At 58.3% G+C, this 20986-nt stretch overlaps 1 protein-coding gene across 5 annotated transcripts; it reads right to left on the bottom strand.

Moving 5' to 3' along the window:
* Positions 1–403: 403 nt before the first annotated feature.
* Positions 404–20736, bottom strand: KMT2B (lysine methyltransferase 2B). Of its 5 annotated transcripts, XM_043437245.1 has the most exons (38): positions 20161–20538; positions 18959–19031; positions 18528–18722; positions 16723–18383; positions 16396–16509; positions 16152–16302; positions 15596–15875; positions 15379–15434; positions 14853–15131; positions 14467–14561; positions 14095–14193; positions 13863–13976; positions 13588–13734; positions 13395–13490; positions 12830–12947; positions 12192–12305; positions 11851–12035; positions 11688–11777; positions 11500–11604; positions 11306–11379; positions 10596–10711; positions 10409–10500; positions 10192–10329; positions 9402–9560; positions 9043–9163; positions 8881–8959; positions 8601–8761; positions 7357–7584; positions 5979–7275; positions 5805–5894; positions 5618–5727; positions 2349–2486; positions 2191–2265; positions 1908–2085; positions 1515–1622; positions 1314–1397; positions 1073–1202; positions 404–982 (listed from the first exon to the last, which is right to left on the bottom strand). In XM_043437245.1, the coding sequence occupies exons 1-38, from the start codon at positions 20521–20523 to the stop codon at positions 707–709; spliced, it is 7989 nt and encodes a 2662-aa protein (XP_043293180.1). In that variant the 5' UTR covers positions 20524–20538; the 3' UTR covers positions 404–706. The 5 variants fall into 5 exon arrangements, with proteins under 5 accessions (XP_043293180.1, XP_043293179.1, XP_043293184.1 ...); XM_043437244.1 differs by having other exon boundaries at positions 16723–18722; XM_043437249.1 differs by lacking the exons at positions 404–982; positions 1073–1202; positions 1314–1397; ... (1 more) ...; positions 1908–2085; positions 2191–2265 and adding an exon at positions 4566–4655 and having other exon boundaries at positions 2351–2486; positions 16723–18722; positions 20161–20736.
* Positions 20737–20986: the final 250 nt, after the last annotated feature.

Here is a 20986-nt window from a genome sequence, read left to right on the forward strand (position 1 = left end):
ACTAGGATCTTGCATGCCGCTCCCCACCCCCAAAGCCTTAATTGGGCCAAAACCCAACAGACATTCTGATTCCCCTTCTAATCCCACACCCATGGAATGGGCCAATCCCACCTCACATACAAGACCAGCTGTGGGTTACCTCTGGGCAACCAGGGTCCCCTCTGAGAAAAGACCCTGCTCCCCCTGGGAGAGTTCATCTACAGGGACTTAGTTCGATTCTAACCCAGAAGAGTTACTGTATTTAGCTCTGAGCCTTAAGAGACCCCACAATTTTAGTTCTGAACCATGCCCTCTTACCTACCTGTTCAGGCTGATGGGCTTCCCTGGCTCAGGATGGGGGTGGGGCAGAGAGAAACAGGAGGTCCTACCTGCCCCCAGCACCATACAAATGGAAGACCACCTCTCCAAACATTGACAGACTTTATTGTGGGGGGGTTCCCACCTGGGATCCCACCCCCTTAAATAAAAAAGTGCATAGAAAAGAAGGGATTTAGAAACTTTTGTACAATATCTACATCCTGGGCCCCCAGGGCAAGAAGGGGGCAATTGCTGGGTGGGCTGGAGGGGTGGAGGCAGGGCCCTCGCCACCTGCAGGCCCACATCCACCCTGAACACGAGGGTGGGGGTGAGATGCTCTAGGAGGGACGAGGGAGCCCCCAGGCTAGGGGCAAGATGGCAGCGGGGGGCGTGGCAGGCAGCCACTGCTTCAGTTAAGGAAGCGACGGCAGCGCTTGGCGCCACAGTTGCAGGGCAGCTTGTTGCTGGCATCCTCAATGGGGAACTTGTAGTCATAGGTGAGCTCCTCACCACGCAGGATGCGGCGCAGGGCGAAGATGACGATGTGCTTCTGGCCCTCCACATGGATGACTCGAGAGAAGCAATTGGGCTCACACGAGTGGTTGATGAAGCGGGCGGCATTGCCATGCATGGTGGCATCCACCACGTCAAAGTCATCCATGCGGAACATGTAGCACCCAATGCCCTACAGGGACAGGGTGGGGACGTCAGAGGCTCTGTTCCCATGGACCGCCCTGTTTCAGCTGCCTCATTCCCATGGCCTGGCAGAGCCTACCTTCCCATCATAGAACTTCTCCCGCTTGTCAGTCAGCACAGAGCGAATGACAATACCAGAGTACTCAATGACCATCTCGCCGGCATCGATGTTGCGCTTACAGAACAGGCCCCGCCCGTGGATGGCAGATCTGCAGGGTAGGATGGGTAAGGGGGAGGTCAGGGGGACTGAACCAAGGCAGCCCCTGACCAGGGCACCTGCCTGTCCACTCAAAGGGCATCCTCCCCACAACCCCACGAACCTGTAGACACCCACAGCCTCTTTGGATGTCTTCTTGAGGTGGCGAAAGCGCATGGCCATGGGCAGCTCCAGACTGGTGGCACGTCTGGTGGGGGATGGCAGTGTCACACAGGCCGGTACCGAGAAATGACTTCTCTTGCCCCGATTACTCTCTTTTGGGCCCTTCCAGACCACCCCCAGCACCCCGGCCTGCCCCCCATACCTGGTTGACCTGAGCTGCACCTCATCCTCTTCCTCGTCACAGGTGGCTCCCTCAGGAAGCACCCGGTGCTGGGAGGCCAGGAAGTTGAACATGTCAAAGGTGCACTTGCTGCAGGTGGGAGGGAGAAAAGGAGGGAGGTTCATAGCCATTCTTTCATCTATTCTTTGGCCTGGGCCTGCTGCTGGGGGGGCAGGAAGAATACTGCTACTATTGAAGACACAGCAAAAGGGAAGAGACAGGGTTCATTCTTCTGATGTGGTCTCCAGAAACAACTTCTGGAGTAGCCTAGTGTCTTCTCAGACCTCAGTTTCCAATCTGTGCAGACTAAATTCCCACCCTTGAGAACTCCTCTAGGGCTACCCAGACCCAGGCGCCACACCCCAGACCTCTCACCGGAGATAGACCTCAGCGCGGGCTGCCCCATGGGGGTTCAGGGGTGGCTCCTCCTGGCCCTCTCCCTGCTGGTGGTAGCGGAACTTGTAGTGCTGGCAGCGCTGAGCCCCGGGCAGCTGCTCTGCCAGGAAGATGACAGCATCATGGTGGATGCCCAGGAGCCTTGCCCCACTCATTCCTGGGGAGAGTCAACGGTGAAGACACACTGGTCATGTCGGAGGCCCATCCTGTCAACTGGGAGTCATCCTAGCTCCCAGCATCCCTGTGGACCCCCCTCGATTACCACTGAAGGAGAGATGTCTGAGCCGGGCATGCCCTCGGGCCTCTTGCACCTTCTCAATCAGAGTTCTCCACGCCCCTGGGGAGAGGGCAGGGCCAGAGCTGTCAGGATAATGTTCTATCGAACATCTCCCCTCCCTGTCAACACTATCCCCAACTCACCTTCCAAGCTCTCTGCCTCTACGCTGAACCCATCCTCACTGCTGATCTCGAAACGCAGGTGTGGGCCAGCCCGTTTAGGGGCCTGGTTCTCTTTGTCCTCTGGGGATGGAGGCTCTTCCTCGGAGCTTGAAGCCTCACCTGGTCCCAGGGAGCAGATCAGAGTTGGGGAGGGTCACCCTTCCTTGACTCAAACGTCCCTGGCTCCCCTCTGCCTTCCCTTCCTCCTCGGGTATAAGCACAGTTACTAGATTTAATGGCCTTCCTCTTGCAATATTTGCCCATGAATCCTACAGAATGGACATTGTTTTTAGTCCCTTTTCTGTAGGACATGTTCACAGCTCACTCAAATTCAGTCTATCACAAATGCCTCATTCTTCTGAATCTCACACAAAATTTAAAATACTGGAGAACTATTTTGCACATGTGTTTTTTTAAGTGGGCTTCCCTGGTGGCTCAGTGGTAAAGAATCTGCCTGCCAAGCAGGAGACGTGTATTTGATCCCTGGGTCGGGATGATTCTCTGGAGAAGGAAACGGCAACCCATTCCAGTATTCTTGTCTGGAAAATCCCATGGACACAGGAGCCTGCTGGAGTACAGTCCATGGGGTCACAAAAGAGGTAAACATGACTTATTGACTAAACAACAATTTTTTAATGTGTACCCCATTTCTGTAAAGATTACCAATATAGTATTATAAAAAGCCCATACTCACAGAATCAAGTATATGTACACTATGAGGGACTTCTCAAGGGCTAAAGAATTTAAAGCTAGAACAGAAAGCCTAGCTAACATAGGTGAGTGGATGTGAAAAACAGGAGGGTCAAGGACAACTCCAGGTGTGGAGTCTAAACAACTGGAAGGATACAACGGCCACTGACTGAGGCAGTAAAGGTAAGGGAGAAACAAGTTTATAGTGAAAGTCAAGAACTCAGTTTAGGACACACAGAGTCAGAGATCCCTCTTAGAAAACCTCCCCTTTCAACTTGTGGCAGAGATGGCAGGCGGGCAGCAGGATACAGGAGCCTGGCTAGTGATTTGGGAGCTATCAGAATTAGAGATGGGATTTAGAGCCAGGATGATAGACAAGAGAACTCAGGAATAAGTGGAGACCGAGAGTCAAGGTCAGGGTCCTGGGACACACCAAAGTTGACAGGCTAGAACAATGAAGCATGACCAAAGGTGAGGAGAGGGCTGGAAGCCAGGAGCGGAAGTGCATCAAGGAGGGAGGGATCCATGCAGCAAATGATGCTACTGGCTCAAGCAGGATGTGAACTGAGGCCCGACCACTGTACCTAGGGTGAGTGGGACGGGGGCAAATGTTTTGAATGGAGCACATTTTAGGAGAGGCAGGACTCACATGGCCATACTTTCTTCCCACATAACTTCTTTGGGTCAACCTGCCCACATGCCCACCCTCTGGTCCTAAGCAAGACTAAACCTAACTCTTGCTGTGTGACCCACATCATCGCCAAGCCTCCAAGTGACCCAGGGTCCTCCTCTGACTTCTTCCGCCTTTCTCCACTCTCACTTCCATTCCGTTCCCTGAACACAGCTACACAGATCAGTCTGTAGACAGAGGCCTCACCCAGGCACACTCTCACTGGCTTCTTTCTCACAGCGGTCATTCTGAGCTGAAGTGCACTTGCTAATTACATGTCAGTTTCCTCTAGCAAAATGTGTCTGGTCCCTATGGGCAGGGCCCTGTCTGTCATGGTCACTACCACCTCCTTATGCCATCTCTGACCCTGTAAGTAGCCTTTCAGCTAAAGTCTCAGTCCACTTCGCTCCACTTCCTTACTCAGCATTTGAGCTCTACATAATGAGAAAATCCACACATTCCAACAGGACTGGGGCCACAAGAAATTCTGAGCCTTCGGCTGCTCAATTACCAGCTTACTTGGCTGGAGCCCACTCCCTCTCCCCCTGCCCTCCATGACCAGCAGAGCACTGCCCTTCCAGCTTCTCTGAGTCCATCAGCCAGAACTGCTCCAAGTGCCCCATCCTGCTTCCTGATGTCTCATTATCTCTGCAAGTACAGGCATAACTCGCAGATATTGCGGGTTCAGTTCCGGACCACCGCATTAGGGTAAATACTGAAATAAAGCAAGTCAACAAATCTTTTGGGTTTCCCAGGGCATATAAAATTTATGTTTACACTACATTGTAGTCTCTTAAATGTGCAACAGCATTATGGCTAAAAAAAAACAATGTACATACCTTAATTATCGCTAAAATATGCTAACCATCATCTGAGCTTTCAGCAAGTTGTAATCTTCTTGCAATAGTAACAGCAAAGATCACTGATCACTGATCACCATAACAGATAATGAAAAAGTTTAAAGTATTATGAAAATTACCAAAGTGTGACACAGAGACACAAAGTGAGCAAATACTGTTGGAAAAACGACGCTGATAAGACTTGCTCCATGCAGGGTTTCCACAAACCTTCAATTTGTAAAAATGTGATAAAGTGAAGGGCAATAAAACGAGGTATGCCTGTACACCTTCCTCCTGTCCTTCCCTCTGTCTCAGGGGTCTCCAATTCAAACCTGACTGCCACACCTCCTCCCACCTCCTTTTCCATCCAGGAGTCCCATTCAACTTCCTTCTTGCCTTTGCTTTCACAGCCCTCACATAAAACCCCTGTAAGTCTGTCTCACCCTCCCCCCCACCCTTCCCCCTACCCAAGACTCTCAGCTGAGCTTTTCGGTGAGGTGCCTGGGCTTTGTTCTGGCTTCCTCATCACCCACTGTCTTCAGTTTTAGACTCTGAACAACATCTTCCCCGCCCTGTGCTACCTGCACAGACAGCACACCTCTCCCAGAGCCCACGTGCATGGTGTCCTCTGCAGCAGTTGGGGTGGCCGACTACTGCCTTCCCTGAGCCTCTGGACACCATTCTCCTCTGACTTCCCTACTGCTCTTGCCCTTCCTCTGGGTCTCAAGTGGGCTGAACCCTTTCTGAATGATCCCCAGAACCCCATCTTTGGCTCTACTAGGTATCTAACCCTCTGACCCTGGCACACGAAGTTCTGAAGCCCTTCCTTGACCTTTAGGGGACACTGGACAGGCATATGTCTGTTTCCGCCACAGACCACAAGCTCCTAAGGGTATCTCTGCAACACTAGCACTCTGCCTCAGGCTTGTATCCACGTTGAGTGTGCAATGTGCAACACCCAGGAAGTGTTTAAAGTGAACCAATTATGTATGCCAGTTACTCAGCTGAGACAAGCATGGGGGAGGCAGTGAGAGGGAGAGGCTGGTCCCTACCTGAGTAGTGGTGCCACTGGGACTCAAGCAGCAGGTCAGGGGGACCCTCAGGGGCCCGGGGAGGACCACCTTCAGGAAGTGGCAGCAGAGGGGACCGGTCCTGGAGGGGCCTGTGAGAAGAGACCTGTCAGAAGGAGGAAAGGACAGCAGTACCAGAGCCTCCAGGGAAAGGAGGCTGGCCACTCACCTCGGACTTTCCCCCGCAGTGGGCTCCCCAGGATCATCCAGGTCGAGAACTCCACGCACGGTGGGCGTTTTCATCCTCACTCGGCTGAACCTGGGGTAGGGGCACCGTAAGAAGGCTGAGTGCCTTCCCCTGCCCACCTCTCTCCCACTCCACAGCCTGGCCACACTCACTCACCCACTGCCACAAGGCCCTGAACCCTGGGGGGGGTCCTCCAAGGACTCTCCATCTTCCTCCAGCCGGGGAGTCTTGCTTGGTGGAGGCGCTGGTGGAGAACGGCCAGAGAAGGTGGACACCCTTTTGACACGGATGGCCTGGCGGGGCGGGCTGGGGGGCCCGCTGCTCAACACCAGCGTCAACGGAGGGGGGGGTGGGGGCGGGGCTTGGCGGACCACCCCTACTACTGGCAACACACCCAGCAGGGGTCCTGGGGGCAGAGTCCAGGAAGTGGGAGTTGTGGGGGGCATGGGAGGGGGCAGAGGCGGTGGCTTCACTGGGGGTGAGACAGGTTCACCCTCCCCTGCCATCTTTACAAACACCTGCCCCAGCTTGTTGACGAGGATGATCTTGGATGCGGCAGGTTTCGGGGGCTCAGGGGCAGGGCCCAGGCTCAATACCCGGACCCCTGGGGGTCCAGGGAGCCAGGCAAACGTCCGGGTGGGGTCAGCTGGGTTAGGGGGCAGGCCCTGAGGGGGCTGGCTGCCATTGGCCAGGGGAGGTGCTGGGGGGAGGGGCTCCTCTCTGGGTCCAGCAACCCCCTCCCCAGGCCCCCCTAGGTTCTTCAACACAAAATCCACGATCTCTGACGGCAAGTCCTCAGGAGGTCGGGCCCTGTCCCCTGCAGCCCCGATGACCCCCGCCCGGCCTGCTCCTGGCCCTGAAGGAGGAGTCCCCTGGCCCCGAGGCTGCTGGACTGCCTCGGCCTCGCTGTCGGTGCCGTCGTCCACTCCGTCCAGCTGTTCAATGCGGGGGGCTCCGGGGAGGGCACTGGGGCCCAGGGCAGGGCCAGACACCACAGTCACAGGGAAGTGGACGTAGCGGGGGGTGGGGCTGGCCTCCTCCTCTGAGCTGTCCCCCAGGCCCCCGTGGCTGCTACCCCCGGCCCCCGCAGCCACGATCTCTTCCTGGAAGGGCTCAGTCCCCAGCAGGCTGGCCGCAAAGTCCAGGTCAGCAGCACTCAGTCCTGACACCACCTCCATGTCCTCAAAGTCTGGGCCCAGGTCTTCAGGGGGTGGTGGAGGAGACGGGGCCCGGCTTGGGGGAGCCAGCTCCCCTGAGGTAGGTGTGAGGGCTCTAACGACTGAGGTAGGAGGGGGCACCCTGAGCTGAGGAGAGGTTCTGAGAGGGGGAGAGGCCCGCCGTGAAGGTGGCAGCCTGGAAGCCAGAGGGCTGGGGCGACGGGAGCGTCTCGGGGGAGCTGGGAAGTCCGGGTCTCCCACTGTAGGGATGTGGTGGGTCAGAGAAGATGGACTTCCTGTAGGGAGAAGGGTTGGTGTCAGCCAGAAGTTCCTGCCTCACCCTGCCCCACCCCTCCCCAGGACTTCCAGGTACACACCAGGGGAGGGCAGGGGTCCAAAGGACACACCCCCCAAGGGCCTCCGGGATGGTGAGTAGTTGGGCACTTTGATTCGAGCCCCCGAGAAGGAGCGGGGGGCTGGAGGAGGGGCACTGCTTGGATCCAGCCGAGGTGGGGGGTCCGGGTTCTGAACGGATGGGTGGTGCTCAGGAGCTCTAGGGATAAGGGCATCTGTATCTGGCGGGGGGTCCACATGATCTGGGGGCTCTAGAGAGGCAAGAAAATGGCATCGTGGGTGGCGGGGGCTCCTTGTGAAAGCCTCTGCTCACACACCTTTCATTCTTTTGAGGCACTCACACCTTCTCCGTCTGGCCCCTGACCTGGGCACAAGGTGCTTGCGTTCCCAGTCATCGCCCAGGTCTCAAACCTCTCTGGCTTCTGCAAAACCTCCCCATACACGTGGCTCAGAGTCCCTTTGTGACCCCCCTCACTCTTCCTTTGCCATTTCCTCACTTCCTGGGTGCCTGCTGTTCTCTCCCAGATTCAGGCCCCACGCAGGGTACTGCCCTCCCTCCAGCACGGCCAGTCCTACCACTTTCTCACTTGCGCTGCACATCCCAGCCACATCAAACGCAACCACCCCATCCTGGCGCTTGTGGCGCCCCATTCCCTGGCTCCACCCAATCCGTACAAGCTGATCTCTGCCGCCTCCGCCCAACACTCCCGTGTTTCCAGCCAGGATGGCCGTACCCTCTTTCCCCTCTCTCCATGCTGTGCTCCAACCCAGAACAAACACCCTGCCCGCAAGCACAATCCACATCTCTCCCTCCTCCCAGTGGGCTACCAGTCCTTGAGCCCATTCTGTGCTTCCTGCCAACCGGCCCTAAGCGCTAGCATGGAGGGGAGGGTGTCAGTTTAGGAAATGAGGAGATCTAGGGTTGAATCCTGGCTCCGCCCCTATGTCCTTTCTGGGATGTACAGAGGAGCTCATCCCTTTCTCAAGGGGCTGTGGGGAGCATAACACAAGCACGGAGCCCCAAGTCAGGTGGCCATAAATGCTCCCTACATTTGTCCAGAAGCTGCCAACCTCACGAGCAGTTAGTGCACACCTCTCTCCTCACTTCCTGGCATGAAATTAATCTTAAGCTACCATCATTACAACAAACAGAACAATGGCAAACATCCTGGGATTTCATTAGGGCACAGGAGAACAAGGCTTGGTGGGTAGCTGTTTGTGGAGGGCAGCACTCGGGGAAGAAAATGCGTGAGCTCCAAGGCCGTACCTGAGGAAGGGGCAGGACTGTGCACAATGGTCTGGTTCTCTTCTGCTGCCTCCAGATGAACTGGCTCTTCCCTTGGCCCCCACGGCCGATACTCCAGGATCCGGCACCGATACCAGCAGCGCCGCCGGGCATCAACTGTGCTCCAGTACAGACGGGAGCACCTGGCGGGGGTAAGGTTGGTGGGGGGGGTGCGTGTGGGACAAAAGGGTCAGGACAACTTGGGAAACAAGATCCAGCCCTGGAGGCCCCCAGCCCCACCAACGCCCCTTGGGTTGCTCACTGGTAGCCAATGGGGAAGAGCCGTCCCTCACAGTCTGACAGGTCAGAGAGAGTGCCCAACGAGTCAATCCGGATGGAACCTATGGTATAGGTGGGTGGGAGAGGTCAGGCGAGCGGGCCTAGGCAGGGTCAGGAAGACGAGGGGAGAGAGCAAGCTGCTTACCAATGAGCACATTGATGGCATCAGGTTCAAGCCCCGTCAAGAACTTTCGCTTGAAATTGATGCCCTCAAAGTCCACGTAGACTCGGCGGAGAACATCAAAACCGTCAGGATTCACGATCTCCTGGGAGGTGGGTGGCAAATGGGGTTGCTGGATTGGTGAGGGGGTGAGGGGGATGTGAGGGAAGGCTCGCTCCAGAGACTGGTCAGTCAAGGGGCTTGACTAAATGACTGAGGGCGGAGGGTAAGGGAACAAGGAAGGGACACTAAGAGGCAGCTGGGTGAGGCCCGAGGGGCTACAGGCTCCCTGAGAGGAAGAGGAGAGCGCAGTGGGGCACTGCGTCCCCAAGGCGAGGGCCCACCTTGCCATCCAACAGGTCTGTGTGTTTCTGGCAGAACACCTTCTTGTCATCCTGGAAGATGCAGTAGCTGGCCCGGGCGCACATGAAGTGGAAGTTGCTGAGGCAGGAGGAGAGGCAGCAGCCCACCGTAGCACCAGGCTTCAGGCAGAGCTCACAGCGCTATGGGCAGAAGGGGTTGCTAAGCGAGGAAGCCAGGGCCTGACACCCAGCATCGCTGTCCTCAAAGACTCCCTTGGGCCCCTGCCGAGCCTAGCACCTCACAGAACAACGGCACATTCCCTCCCCACCAGTGGCATCCAGGCCTAGGCGCACATCAAAACAAGTGCAGACTCCTTGAAACAGTTGTAGCAGGAAGAAAAATAACAGGAGCTAAGGCTTCCTCATGCTGTTCTAACATGGAGCCCGTATTACTTCACTGAACCCTCACCTCTGCCCGCTGTGGCAGGTCTCTCTCATCCTACTTCCTGAGGGTGAGCTGACGGCAACCCACAGAGGAGGGGTTCCCACGCAGCACCTCACCTCACAGGGATGGAGTAACAGGTAAATGCCACACAAGCTTAGTAACAGGAGATTATCTAACTTTTAGTCTCCCAGGCTTCACACCCATATTAAGCCAGACAGCACAAATAGGATAAGACTTGCTTTCGCTGCAGCACTAGAGTCCTGGACAGCCAAAACAGGCACCGAGGACAAACTGTGGCAGAAACCGCGAAACCAGAGCTGTCTCTACTGGAGTTGAGCCCCACCCCAGCCCCCGAGAACTGCCCCCTCTCCAGGCCCGCGCCCTCACCATCTGCCTCCCTCGAGCCACAGCAGCATGCACGTTCTTGAGGGAGCCGTCATTTTCTTCAAACACTTCGGCTGACCAAATGGCACAGTTGACGTGTGTCCACTCATTCTGCCCAATGTACAGGAGCCGTCCCGCCTCCTGGGGGCAGAGTCATGGTGTGAGGGGAGGAGTCAGAGACCAGACCCTACAACCTGGGTCTTCATGCAGTAGCCCTCACCTTAGAGTCCGCATCCCCGTATTTCAGGCAGAGCGCACACTGACGGGGGTCCTCCAGATGTGAGAAAGCAGCTGAATCCTTGCCCTGGAAAGCTGGAAAGGGTGTGGGAAGGACGGTCAAAGAATGAGGACCTGGAGCCTGGCCCACCAACTAGGCGATCGAGTTTCTAGCCCCAACTGCCCAGTACCTGTTGAGGGATCCCCTGGAGGCTGCCCTGATTCTGGGGTCTCTGGTTCCTGCTGCCTCCACTGAGCGTAGACGTGGTCCAGGGATGGGGGTAACACAGCATTGGGAAGGACTCCGCTGTGGACAGGCAGGGTCAGCCTCTGACACATCTAACAGAGGGGTGCTGAACTGGGGCCCACCCATGGTATCAACCTGATTATGCCATGACCCGCTCTGTCCTCTATGTGGAACTTCTCTCAGCCTTCCAAACAAGCCAGACCCTCTTGTGCCTCCTTTGCCACATAAAATATTGTTCTCCATGCCCAGAATACATCTCCTCCACTTCTCAGCTTAGATGTCATTTCTCTGGGAAGTCTCAGGCCCGAGGCTCCTAGGTAGGCACCTCCTCTGGGCTCCCACAGCCCCTGGGCCTCCCCATCAAAGCCCTAACTGTCTAGGTTATCAGTGCCTGCCCAACCCCCCAAACATGGCTTGCCCACTGCTGTCCCCAACACCACCTTGCATAATGTACACCCAAAGTCAGAGTTAACCACACAATACGAGTCTCTGCTCGTCTGGAACCATGAGGGACTCTCATCCTGGCCCCACTGCCCTCCAAGACCCTCAGCCTGCTCCTTGTCTTTTCTCAGTCCAGCTGGACCCTGGATTCCCAGGTGCCCCTGCCTTTGCCCTCACTCCCTGGTTCCCCCTCTGCTACCCAGCCTTGCTCACTTGGGCAGCCGGGTACTCCGTCGCCAGTACTTGGGGTCGTGGGCGTCGAACCAGCCGAACGCAGACTCTAGCAGCTGGGGAGCGGGTTAACAGAATGAGAACTGTCTTCCCCAGGAGAGGTGGTGAGGGCAGGAACCCACTCTCCTCCCCGCTACCATGCAAGCCAACCTCAGGGCAGCCCCCAAAGAGCTCACCTTCAGTAGGAGCCCCTTGGTCTGGCCTCCAGCCCGGCGCTCCAGCATCTCTCCTTCCTCAGAGTGCCTCATCAGGATGCCCACCACATCCTCCATGAAGCTGTGCTGTAAGGGGGTTTGTCAGGACCTGAGCCCCAACCCTAATCCTCTCCCCCAGGCAGGCAGCGGCTCCTCAGTGTCCCACTCACCACAGACTTGTAGTGGCCCTCCTCGAAGCGCCGGCTCACAGCGTGCAGATCACAGGGCCCTGGGTGCAGCTGCTGTCCGTCCTGCCCACACTGCAAAGAGGGGAAGTCAGCAGGGCTCGTGCTGGGCCGGGCCCCTCCCGTCCAGTCATCCGGGCCCGCAGACCTGGGCGCACAGCAGCAGTGGGCCTGCCACCTTGGAGCTCAGCAGGCCCTGAAGCACCTGGCGCAGGCCCCCCTGCAGGGCCCCACTCAGGGCCTCTCGCCAGCGGGGGTGCGCGGCCCCAGCACACGGCCCACAGGTGTACAGCACCGAGTCTGGCAGCCCTGAAAGGATCTCGTAGTCTTCATCTAGAACAGCCAGGGCAGGAAAGGGAAAAATGGTTTCAGTGACGTGGAAGTTCTCAGACCGCCCCAGGTCACTAAGAATATTTTGCTGTCCCCTGAGAGCCTGCGGCCAAGGGCAGGACATGGCTGAGGCCACACCCCAGCCTTCCGTCCACTCACCTGAGAGCCCCTCACACTTGGCGTGCACCCAGTGGTCACACTGTGCACACTGCATCATCTTGCTCTCGTAGTCATTGTCTTCATAGCAGCGTGTGCAGATCGGGCAGTAGTTTCCTGGAACAAGAAAAAGCAAGTCAGAGGGGCTGGTGCCATAAGCTGCCCTCAGCAGCCTGGCATGGAGGCCAGCTGCCCCACGACTGCTGCACGAGCTGCCCTGTCCTGCCCCACTTGGGTCCCTACCACTCCCCAAAGGCTGGCTAAGGATAAGGTTGCTCTCCTAACTCTGCAGCCCCAAGGCCTCACAATGCAAAGAGCCTTGTTAAACCTGCTGCTTGAGCCAATGAGGAAGCCCACGTCTTCAGATAGCTCAGCAGAGACTTAAGGTTTTAGGAGGTACTTCCAGGACCACCATGAGAGTGGGGTCCAAGCCCTCCACTCCCACTGCCCTCAGAGGGGCCGTGTCCCTCCAAGTACTAGAAGGGCTCCTACAAAAGAGTACTTTGAATGGAAAGAAAGGCTCCAGAGGTAGAAGAGAGTGGAGAAATACTAGCAAAGAGTATCTCTTCCAACTGCTTGTCTAGGAACCTGGCCCACTCCCCGGTGGCCCCCGGGGCCCCGGTCCCCTGCCAGGTCCCCACCTTTCTCAAAGAGCTGGGTGCACCTGGGGCAGAGGCTGTAATCTCCCGACCACTCGACGTCCCAGTTCTTGCCTGGAGTTGCCCCACAGCTCTTACAGCGCACGCAGGCTGAGCAGATCTGGAGAGGCAGGGCAATGTTAGGGGGAGAACCAGACACCAGGCTGGAGCAGTGCAAAGTGGGGAGGGGCAAAGAGGAGTGGGCATGAGACAGATACGGAAGGATGGGTAAGAAGAACAGGTGTGTGGGAGAGGTGAAGAGGAGGATGGAGAGGGAAAGCAGCAGGGCAGGAGAGAGATGAAGTGGGGAGACTGGCAGACTGAGACGGGAAGAGATGAGGCTACAGCAGGGGACTACGGAATCCATGAGCCTGTAAAACCATTACATGCAAATTCTGCACAGAAATCTCGTCTGTGCGAAATTCTTGAAGAGGACTTGTGATGTTTATCAAACTCTTAAGAGGACCTCCACCCTCCCACCCCCAAGAGCCCTGGCCTAGAGCAGTCCTGGGGTGGTGGCGGCATTAATTAGCGCTCCACAGCCAGGAGAGGGGGCTTCATCTCTCACCCAGTGGCGCCGTTTGCGTGTGGCCCGGGTTGGGTAGCTGGGCCCCAGACAGGCTGGATGGTAAGCATGGCGGCAGCGCTCACACTCCAGGAGGTGCTATAGGGTATCATAGAAAGACAGCAATGGCAAAACCCACCGGCTCAGAGACACCCCTCTCCTCCAGGCTGCCACTGCCACGCCCCTGTGCCCAAACCTTGGATCCCCGGCCTTTGCGCCCACAGACATGGCAAAACTTGCAGCGGCGGCAGCACCAAGTGTCATGATGTTGGGGCAGGGGCCGCTCGGCCTCCTCCAGGCAGAATGGGTGGAAAGGGTCACAGCAGACCTGGCAGAACACCAGCTAGGAGTGGGGAGAGTGAACAATGGGCAGAGTGAGGGGCCAGGAGGCCAGGGAGGGTGACCCTGTTGAGAGGGCCCAAAAACCAGGCAGTCAGGGCTAACGGAGACTTGAAGGGGAAGGGATCCAACCTCATGCAGGCCTTTGCTGGCACACAGCAAGCACACCATGGGTGGTCCCCCTGGCACGGAGGTGAGTACGCTTAGGCCACCCATCAGCCACACGTTCTCGAGATCACAATCCTCCTGAGGGAAGAGAAGATGAAGAATCAGGGAGCAGCCAGGAACATAGCAAGATCCAAACTTAAAGACCAGGATTCTCATTTGTAACCAACATGTTTCTTCCCACCACCCTAAACCATACCTTAAAATCCACACGAACCCGGTGCACACCATCTGGAGACTTTTGTTTTCCAGTCCAGCCATTGGGAAAAGAGGCAAAAGGGCCAGGACCCAAAGCATCCTAGGGAAGGACAGTGGTGCTCAGAGGGCTGCAGCCGAACCCTTTACCAACTTCTCACTGCCCTCTCTCCAGCCTACGCCAACCTGCCTTTTGCCTAGGTCCTACTTGACCTTCCAGAGAGATATGCCTGCTTCACCCACCCAGGGCCTGTCCTCTGGCATGGACACATTACAGCACTCAGGTGAGCCTGTGACCCTGACTTGTCAGGAAACTCCCTGGGATGGAGCCATGCCTTACACAGGTCTCAGGTTCTTGGTGTGGGGCTATGCTGACCTTGTCCAGGCGCCTTCGGGCCTTGAGCTGCAACACAGGCTGCAGGGTGGGTTTGCGGGGCCGGCTCTGCTCCTCTGGTTCTGGCACTGGCAGCTCTAGGCAGGACACAGGAGTGGTGAGGTTCCCCCTCTTCTCTGCCCCATCCCCCCTCCTCTACCACCCCATGTGACTTCCGGATCCCCAGGCCTTTAATGAGCCCAAGTCCATGAGGATGACATGAACCTTGTTCAATAACCTACTGAAAACCTCCGGCACCCGTTCTCCCTGCCCACTAAAACCATACCCTTCTCTTCACTCACTCTCCTGGAGACTGACAGAGCCTTGGGTTGGGGAGTCCTAAGCCTTCCACACACAGGACTGATAGCGAAAGCAGCAACAATTCATACCATTCTCCCGGGGGGTCCGACGCCGAGGAGCAGGGGGACCCCCGGGCTCTGAGTCATCCGAGTCCTCGAAGATATCATAGGAGGGTCGCTGTTTGACGCAGCGCCGGGCTGACTTGCGCTGCAGTAGGAAGGAGTCCTGCTCCTCGGGCCCCGGGGCGGCCACCACCTCCTCCCGGGGCCCCCCAGCTCCCGCCCCCCGGCGTGGGCCTGGAGGACCAGGGGAGGCCTCAGGAGATTCATCGGAATCCCAGGGCAACAGCGTCTTCACTATCGTCCGGCCTGTGGGAACAGGGGACTTAGTAGGATCTGAGCTCAGCCAGGGACATGGACACTAGGATGGAGAAAAGCCAGAAAAAAGCAGGGCAGAAGAAAACAAGTATAGAAGATACAAAAGTGCGCAATGGGAAAAATGATAAAAGAGGTGGACTGCAAAGATAAAGGAAAGAGAGCAGAGAAAGACATGGTTTCCTCCATACCATGCATCTCAGTAAGACTGTGTAAAGAAATGCTTCTCAAGCCTCGTTACCTTTTTTGGCCAGCCGTTCCATCTTCCGTGCCTCTATCTTGTCACACTTCCGGTATCTGGGGAGGGGAGCAGCACGTCACCAGGGTAGGGGACTGGTGGTCTGGGGGAAGAGAGGAAGCTCTCCACAAGGATGCCAATCCCACTGCTCTGCTGGGGCAGGAGGCCTGGGTGACTGACAACCATGGGTAGGAATGGAGCCTGCGCCCCAGCTACTCACACACAGCACTGCTTCTTGGTGTTGGGGCCCCCAAACTTGGGCTTGTCCAGGCAGTTGACACAGGAGCCACAGTCCTGCACACGCAGGCAGCCCCGACAGTGTCCACACCGCGCCATCCGCATCTTCTTGCCGTGATGGGAGGGCAGTGAGCGCCGGGGTGCGTGTGCCAGGGTCCCTCCAGACCCTGCAGGCTCTGAGTCTCCCCCGGGCCCTGCTGACTCCACCTTTCCCGGCTGGGACCGGGATGGGACGCTCTCGGTCTCAGATGCTGATGACGTATCTAGTGCAGTGGAGAGGTGGGGATGGACCACAAAGCACAGGAGTTCTACCCCAGTCCCCTGACCTCCCCGAGATCCCATTCAACCGGCCCCACTTTCCCACCATGCTCAGGCTCCAGGTATTCCCAAGTCCGCTCTAAGACCTAGCAGTCCAACCCACTTGCCACCTGGCCCTAAGCACCCTACTCAGCTGCCATTCTCCCGAGTTCTTGATTCCTTCACTTACCCCCAAATTTGACACAGCTCTCAAAACTTCCCCACAACACACCCGCCCCTACCCTCCGCGTTGAGGTCCTGCCGATCCCGGAGAGGGAGAGCGCTGAGGCGGGGGACATCTTCGGGCACCATGGCCCGGGCCTGACCCAGGGCCACAGCAGCGTGACGGCACACATGTTTGATGCGGGGTCCTTGCACAGGGGACTCGGGGCCCTGGGGGAGAAGAAACCAGGAATACCTGTGGAGAGCTGCCCCTCACACTCCCTCTGCCAGTCTTCCCCAGAGGGCCTTCTCCCCCCTCCATACCGATGGTCTCTCCCTCTTAGTTTCCACTGATTCATCTTCCGACTTGACAGAACCTCTATCTGGGATCTGCTTGACAGTCCCCACAACCTCCTCCATCTGCCCTCCAGGGCTGGGCTGGTGGGGGAATAAACAGGGTCAGAGGCTGGAGAGTGAGGACAAATGGGGCCAGGGAAGGAACCCAAGAGAAGCTGGGGGACAGAGGAAAGACGGGCTTGGAGGGTTCCCTGCAACACTAGAAGATGTCCTGAGAGACAGGAGGTAAAGTGACTGCAGAGAATTGAGCCTGAGTGACTGGGTGCAGGGGCCTGGCCAAAGCACCATGCTCACCGGCATCAAAGACGCCACTTTCTGTTGCTGCTGCTGGTCAATCTTGATTAGCTGCACCTTGGCTCTCTTGAGGAGGCTGAACATTTTCTCCTCCACACCAGACAGTGGTAAGGACCCCAGGCCTGCGATCCGGGCCTTCTCCAGTGGCGGCGCCGGCTGTGGCGGCGGCTGCAGCTGTAACTGCGGCTGCAGCAGTGACTGCGGCGGTGGTAGTGCGGGGGGCAGCAGCTGGGTGTGCAGGGCCTGTAGGGGCTGCTGCAGCTGAGCGTGAGGCTGCTGCCCACCGCTGGGAGCTGGAGCCCCAGGGGAGGGTATCTCAGCCTTAATAGGAGTGGCGACCACAGGGGCAAATCGAGGCAAGCTGAGGTGGTTCGTGCGGCCCACTGCCCGCGGCTCAGGCTCAGCTGGAGAGTCATCGGCAGGAGGCGGCTCTGGCTCAGGGGCTTCAGGGGCCCCAAGAGGAGGAGTAGTAAGCACCGATTCGTAGATCTTCAGGTGGGCTTCACTTGGGGTAAACTGAGGGGCCCGAAGGAGCAGGGGCCTCCGGGAAGGAGTGACAGGGGCAGGAAGTGGGGGTGGGGCCGGTGGAGGAGCAGGGGGAGGAGGGGGCAGTTCCCGGGTCAGTGAGGTCCAGCGAAATGTGGGTTCCCTTAGGATGGACCGTCTCTTCTCAGGGAGTGGGACTGGGGTAGATGGAGGAGTTGGGGCACGGGGTGGAGAGGGGGCTGGTGCTGGTTCCTGGGGGGCTAGTGGGGAGGTGGCAATGGGAGGCCGTAGAGTAGGTGAGACCTCCACCTTTGGGGGCTTGGGGGGGTCTTCATCCATAAATCGCCGGGGTGTCTTGATGACACGGGAAGAGCGGGCACTCACCACAGGCATAATAAACTGTCGGATGTTCTTCAGAAAGGTGGTACTTTTGGGGGCCACAGTGGGGCTGTCTTCCAGAGGGCCTCCTGTGGCAGTGCTGGGGACTGGAGTGGGAGGAGAGGTGCCCTCTGGCCCTGCCCGAGCAGCTTCTCGCTCTGCCCGCTGGCTGGGAGTCAGGGGAGGCCGGCCCCTCTTTCGCGAGCATGTAGCTGGGACCACGGGAGGAGGGGACTCTTCCTGCTCCTCGGGGGCACGAGGTGGTGGGGGGGATAGTGGGGGAGGAGGAGACACAGGTGGGGGGGGAGGGCAAAGTGGGGATGGAGGAGATGCTGAGGGGGGTGGCAGGGATGGAGGAGGTGGAGGGGCTGGAGGAGTCAGGGGTGGTGATGGCAGCTTTGCCTCTTCCTTTTCCTCGGCTAGCACCATTGCTTCCTCAGCTACAGCTCTCTCTTCCTCATCTTCCTCTTCTTTCTCCTCCTCTCCCTCCTCCTCCAGCTTCTGCTCCTTCCTCCAGCAGGGGCCCTCTCCTTGCCCAGATCCAGCTCTTCCCTGGGGGGCATCCTGCCAGCTTTCCTCATGCTGATCTTGACCCTGACCTGATTCAAGTCCCAAGGACAACTGTCCCATCTTCATTTTTTTGGCCTTTGAAACAAACTTGATCACGAGGGGGAGCCGGCCGCGGCCTCGGCCCCTGCCTCCACGGCCTCCTCGCCCAGACTGTCCTCCACGCTTGGGGGTCCCAGGTCCTGGGCCGGGCCCCTCCTTGCACTTCCAGCTGCCAGTTCGGTGTTTTACTGGAACAACAGGAGGTGGGGGCTCAGGTTTGGGGATTGTCACAGCTGCTTCTGCCACCACTACTGCTTGTTGCTTCTTCCTGCAGGGGCCTGCTGGCCGTCCTGGGGGCCGTCCCCGAGACCGACGGGGGGTGGAGGACTCACATGCCCGGCTCCGGGGGGCTGGGGGTGCCTGGGCCCGCCGGAGAAGTTCAGTCAGTGCCTGCACCATCCGTTCTGTGCCCTCCTCACCCCGTTTCCGCGCAGGAGTCTTTGGGGGTGTAGGAGCCACATCTGCTAGGCGAGGAGGCGGAAGGGGGGTCGTCTTATGCTTGCGGCCCCGACCTCGGGGGGCTCGACCTAAAAGGAGAATAGGTGTGGGGAGATGGGTCAAGCTGGCCCTGCAGACAGAGGGAAGACTCCAGGAGTGCAGGGACTCTGACTTGTCTGCTTCCCCCACAACCCAGCCTAGCTGGGGCTTTGACACAGAACACACTTGGTAACTGATGGAGACTCTAGAGCAGGGCAGAGCTGACACAAAAAGCAAGAGTAACATTCCTATAAAGCTACAGAGGTAGAGTTTCCCCATCACTCACCTCGCTGGGATCGGAGCGCAGAGCGCAGGGAACTGGGGGCCACATCTTCATCTGAATGAAAACCCTGAAACTCCTGATTTAGGGGACCAAGGGTGGAGGGGAGAAACAGCAGTCAGTGCCAAAGCCCTTGTTTAGCCTGAGACTCAGGTATTGAGGAATATCCCCAGCTCCCCCTTAACGTATCCCTATTTACAAATGAACTAAAACGACTCGAAGGTGAGCGGGGAAAATACACAATATCTTCCCAGGGATGGAGACAGAATGTATTTTGAAATTGCATCCCCAGTTTCAGACCACACCAGCACAAGCCATCAGTGGTCCACTGGCTCAAAGGGAACAGAACAGGGTCTTCCTATGTCAGGCAGTAGCCACTACCCTCATATTCCCTCATCCTCCAACTCAGAAAAAAGTAGAACCTCTGTCTATACCCTCTCAAGCTGTTGTTTCTCTCTGAATGAAAAATGGGAATTGTGGCACCCAAGTGGGGTGTGCATGTGCGTGTATTAAGTAGTTTATCATATTATGACCTGCGGTGAGCCCTCAGGTGCCTACAAACCGTCCTAAGCAATACAACCCACACCTTCGAGCCCTTTCTGAGAGACTGGTGATAAATCCTGAATTGAACTCAGACCTGCTCGAGTGCCCAGTCTCACCTACATCCCATATCTCTTCCACCTCTGCCCGCAAGAGGAAGCCCTCCACCATTCTCCCCTCTCCCCACTTTAGTCCGAAGAAGAATTGGGGCACTGGTGAAATGTGATGTGTTGGAGCTTCTGAGGCCGGGTGGGGCAGCTTGCAGGTCCACAGCCTAGGTCCACAGGCTAGCCTGCATCCACTCAAGCCACGCTGCTGCTGTCAACCACCACTGGTTGGGCATGCAGTCCTATAGCTTCCTAGCCCAAATCTCTCCAGCCCTGGGTTTGCCAACTACCAAGAAAAATCAGCCCAGGACACTTCAGCAGGACCTGCCTCGAGCCGAAGTGCTCAGCGGCAGCTCAGGCTTCTCTAACCACTTTCAGAGGCCTCTTCCACCGACAGCTCCGCACAGCCTACCTCCTCCCCTGCCTATTTCCAGGGCCCTTTCCCTCCCCAAGAGCCCTAAGGACTCCGCTTCCCCACGCCACCCCTCAGGGCCACCCAGACCCATGGAAGCCCCCTGCCTCCGCCCCGCCCGGCGCTGGGGACGCCTCCGACTGCCTCACCTCATCGTCGGACTCCCCGTCACTGCTCTCCTCCTCCAGCAGGCAGCCCCGGCTCGGGCCCCAGCCCCGGCCCCGACCCCGGCCCCGGCCCCGCTGAATGCGCGGGCCGGCCCACAGGCGGCGGAGCCGGCGCAGGCCCCGGTGGAGTCCCAGCAAACGGAGCAGGGCCGTGTCCTCCCCGGGCTCGGCTCCGCCCGGCCCCGCCGCGCCGCCGCCGCGCCGCAGAGCTACCCGCACTCTTTCGGCCCCGTTGCCCCGTCCGCCGCGGCCCCCGCCCCCGCCGGAGCCCCGCGGCCGGCCCGGGAAGCGGCCCCGCGCGGAGCCAGGCCCGGGGCAACTGCCGCCGCCCGCCGCCGCCGCCATCTTGGCACCGTGAGAGGGGCCGGGGAGGCGGGGGGAGGGGCGGCCCGTACGCAGGGCCGGGGGGAGGGGAGCAGAGGAGGGGCGGGGCGGCTTAGGCTCACGACAACAACCAGCGCCGCCGCGGGGCCGACACGAGCCGGGGGCTGGGCCGGCCGCGCGGGGCACCACGGGAGCGGGAGTCCGAGGCCGGCCGGCTGGTCACCCTTAGACCGCACCTAAAGAGCCTAGACCCCGCGTCGCGGCGGGAGAGGGCGAGGCGCAAGGGCCTCCGGGAAATGTAGTTCGAGCGCCTCGCTCCTTCCGCCGCGAGCTAGGGCCGCGAGAACTGGGACTATGGGAGCCTGACCCGGCCCAGAAAGCCATCTCCCGGGCCTCCGGGAGATGTGGTTCTCGCCCCAGACCCCTCCCATTGTTCTTGTCGAGACCAGCGGCCCGCGTGAACTACCACTCCCAGAGTGCAGCG

Source organism: Cervus canadensis, chromosome 18 (assembly GCF_019320065.1).
Source record: "Cervus canadensis isolate Bull #8, Minnesota chromosome 18, ASM1932006v1, whole genome shotgun sequence".
Classification (NCBI taxonomy): domain Eukaryota; kingdom Metazoa; phylum Chordata; class Mammalia; order Artiodactyla; family Cervidae; genus Cervus; species Cervus canadensis.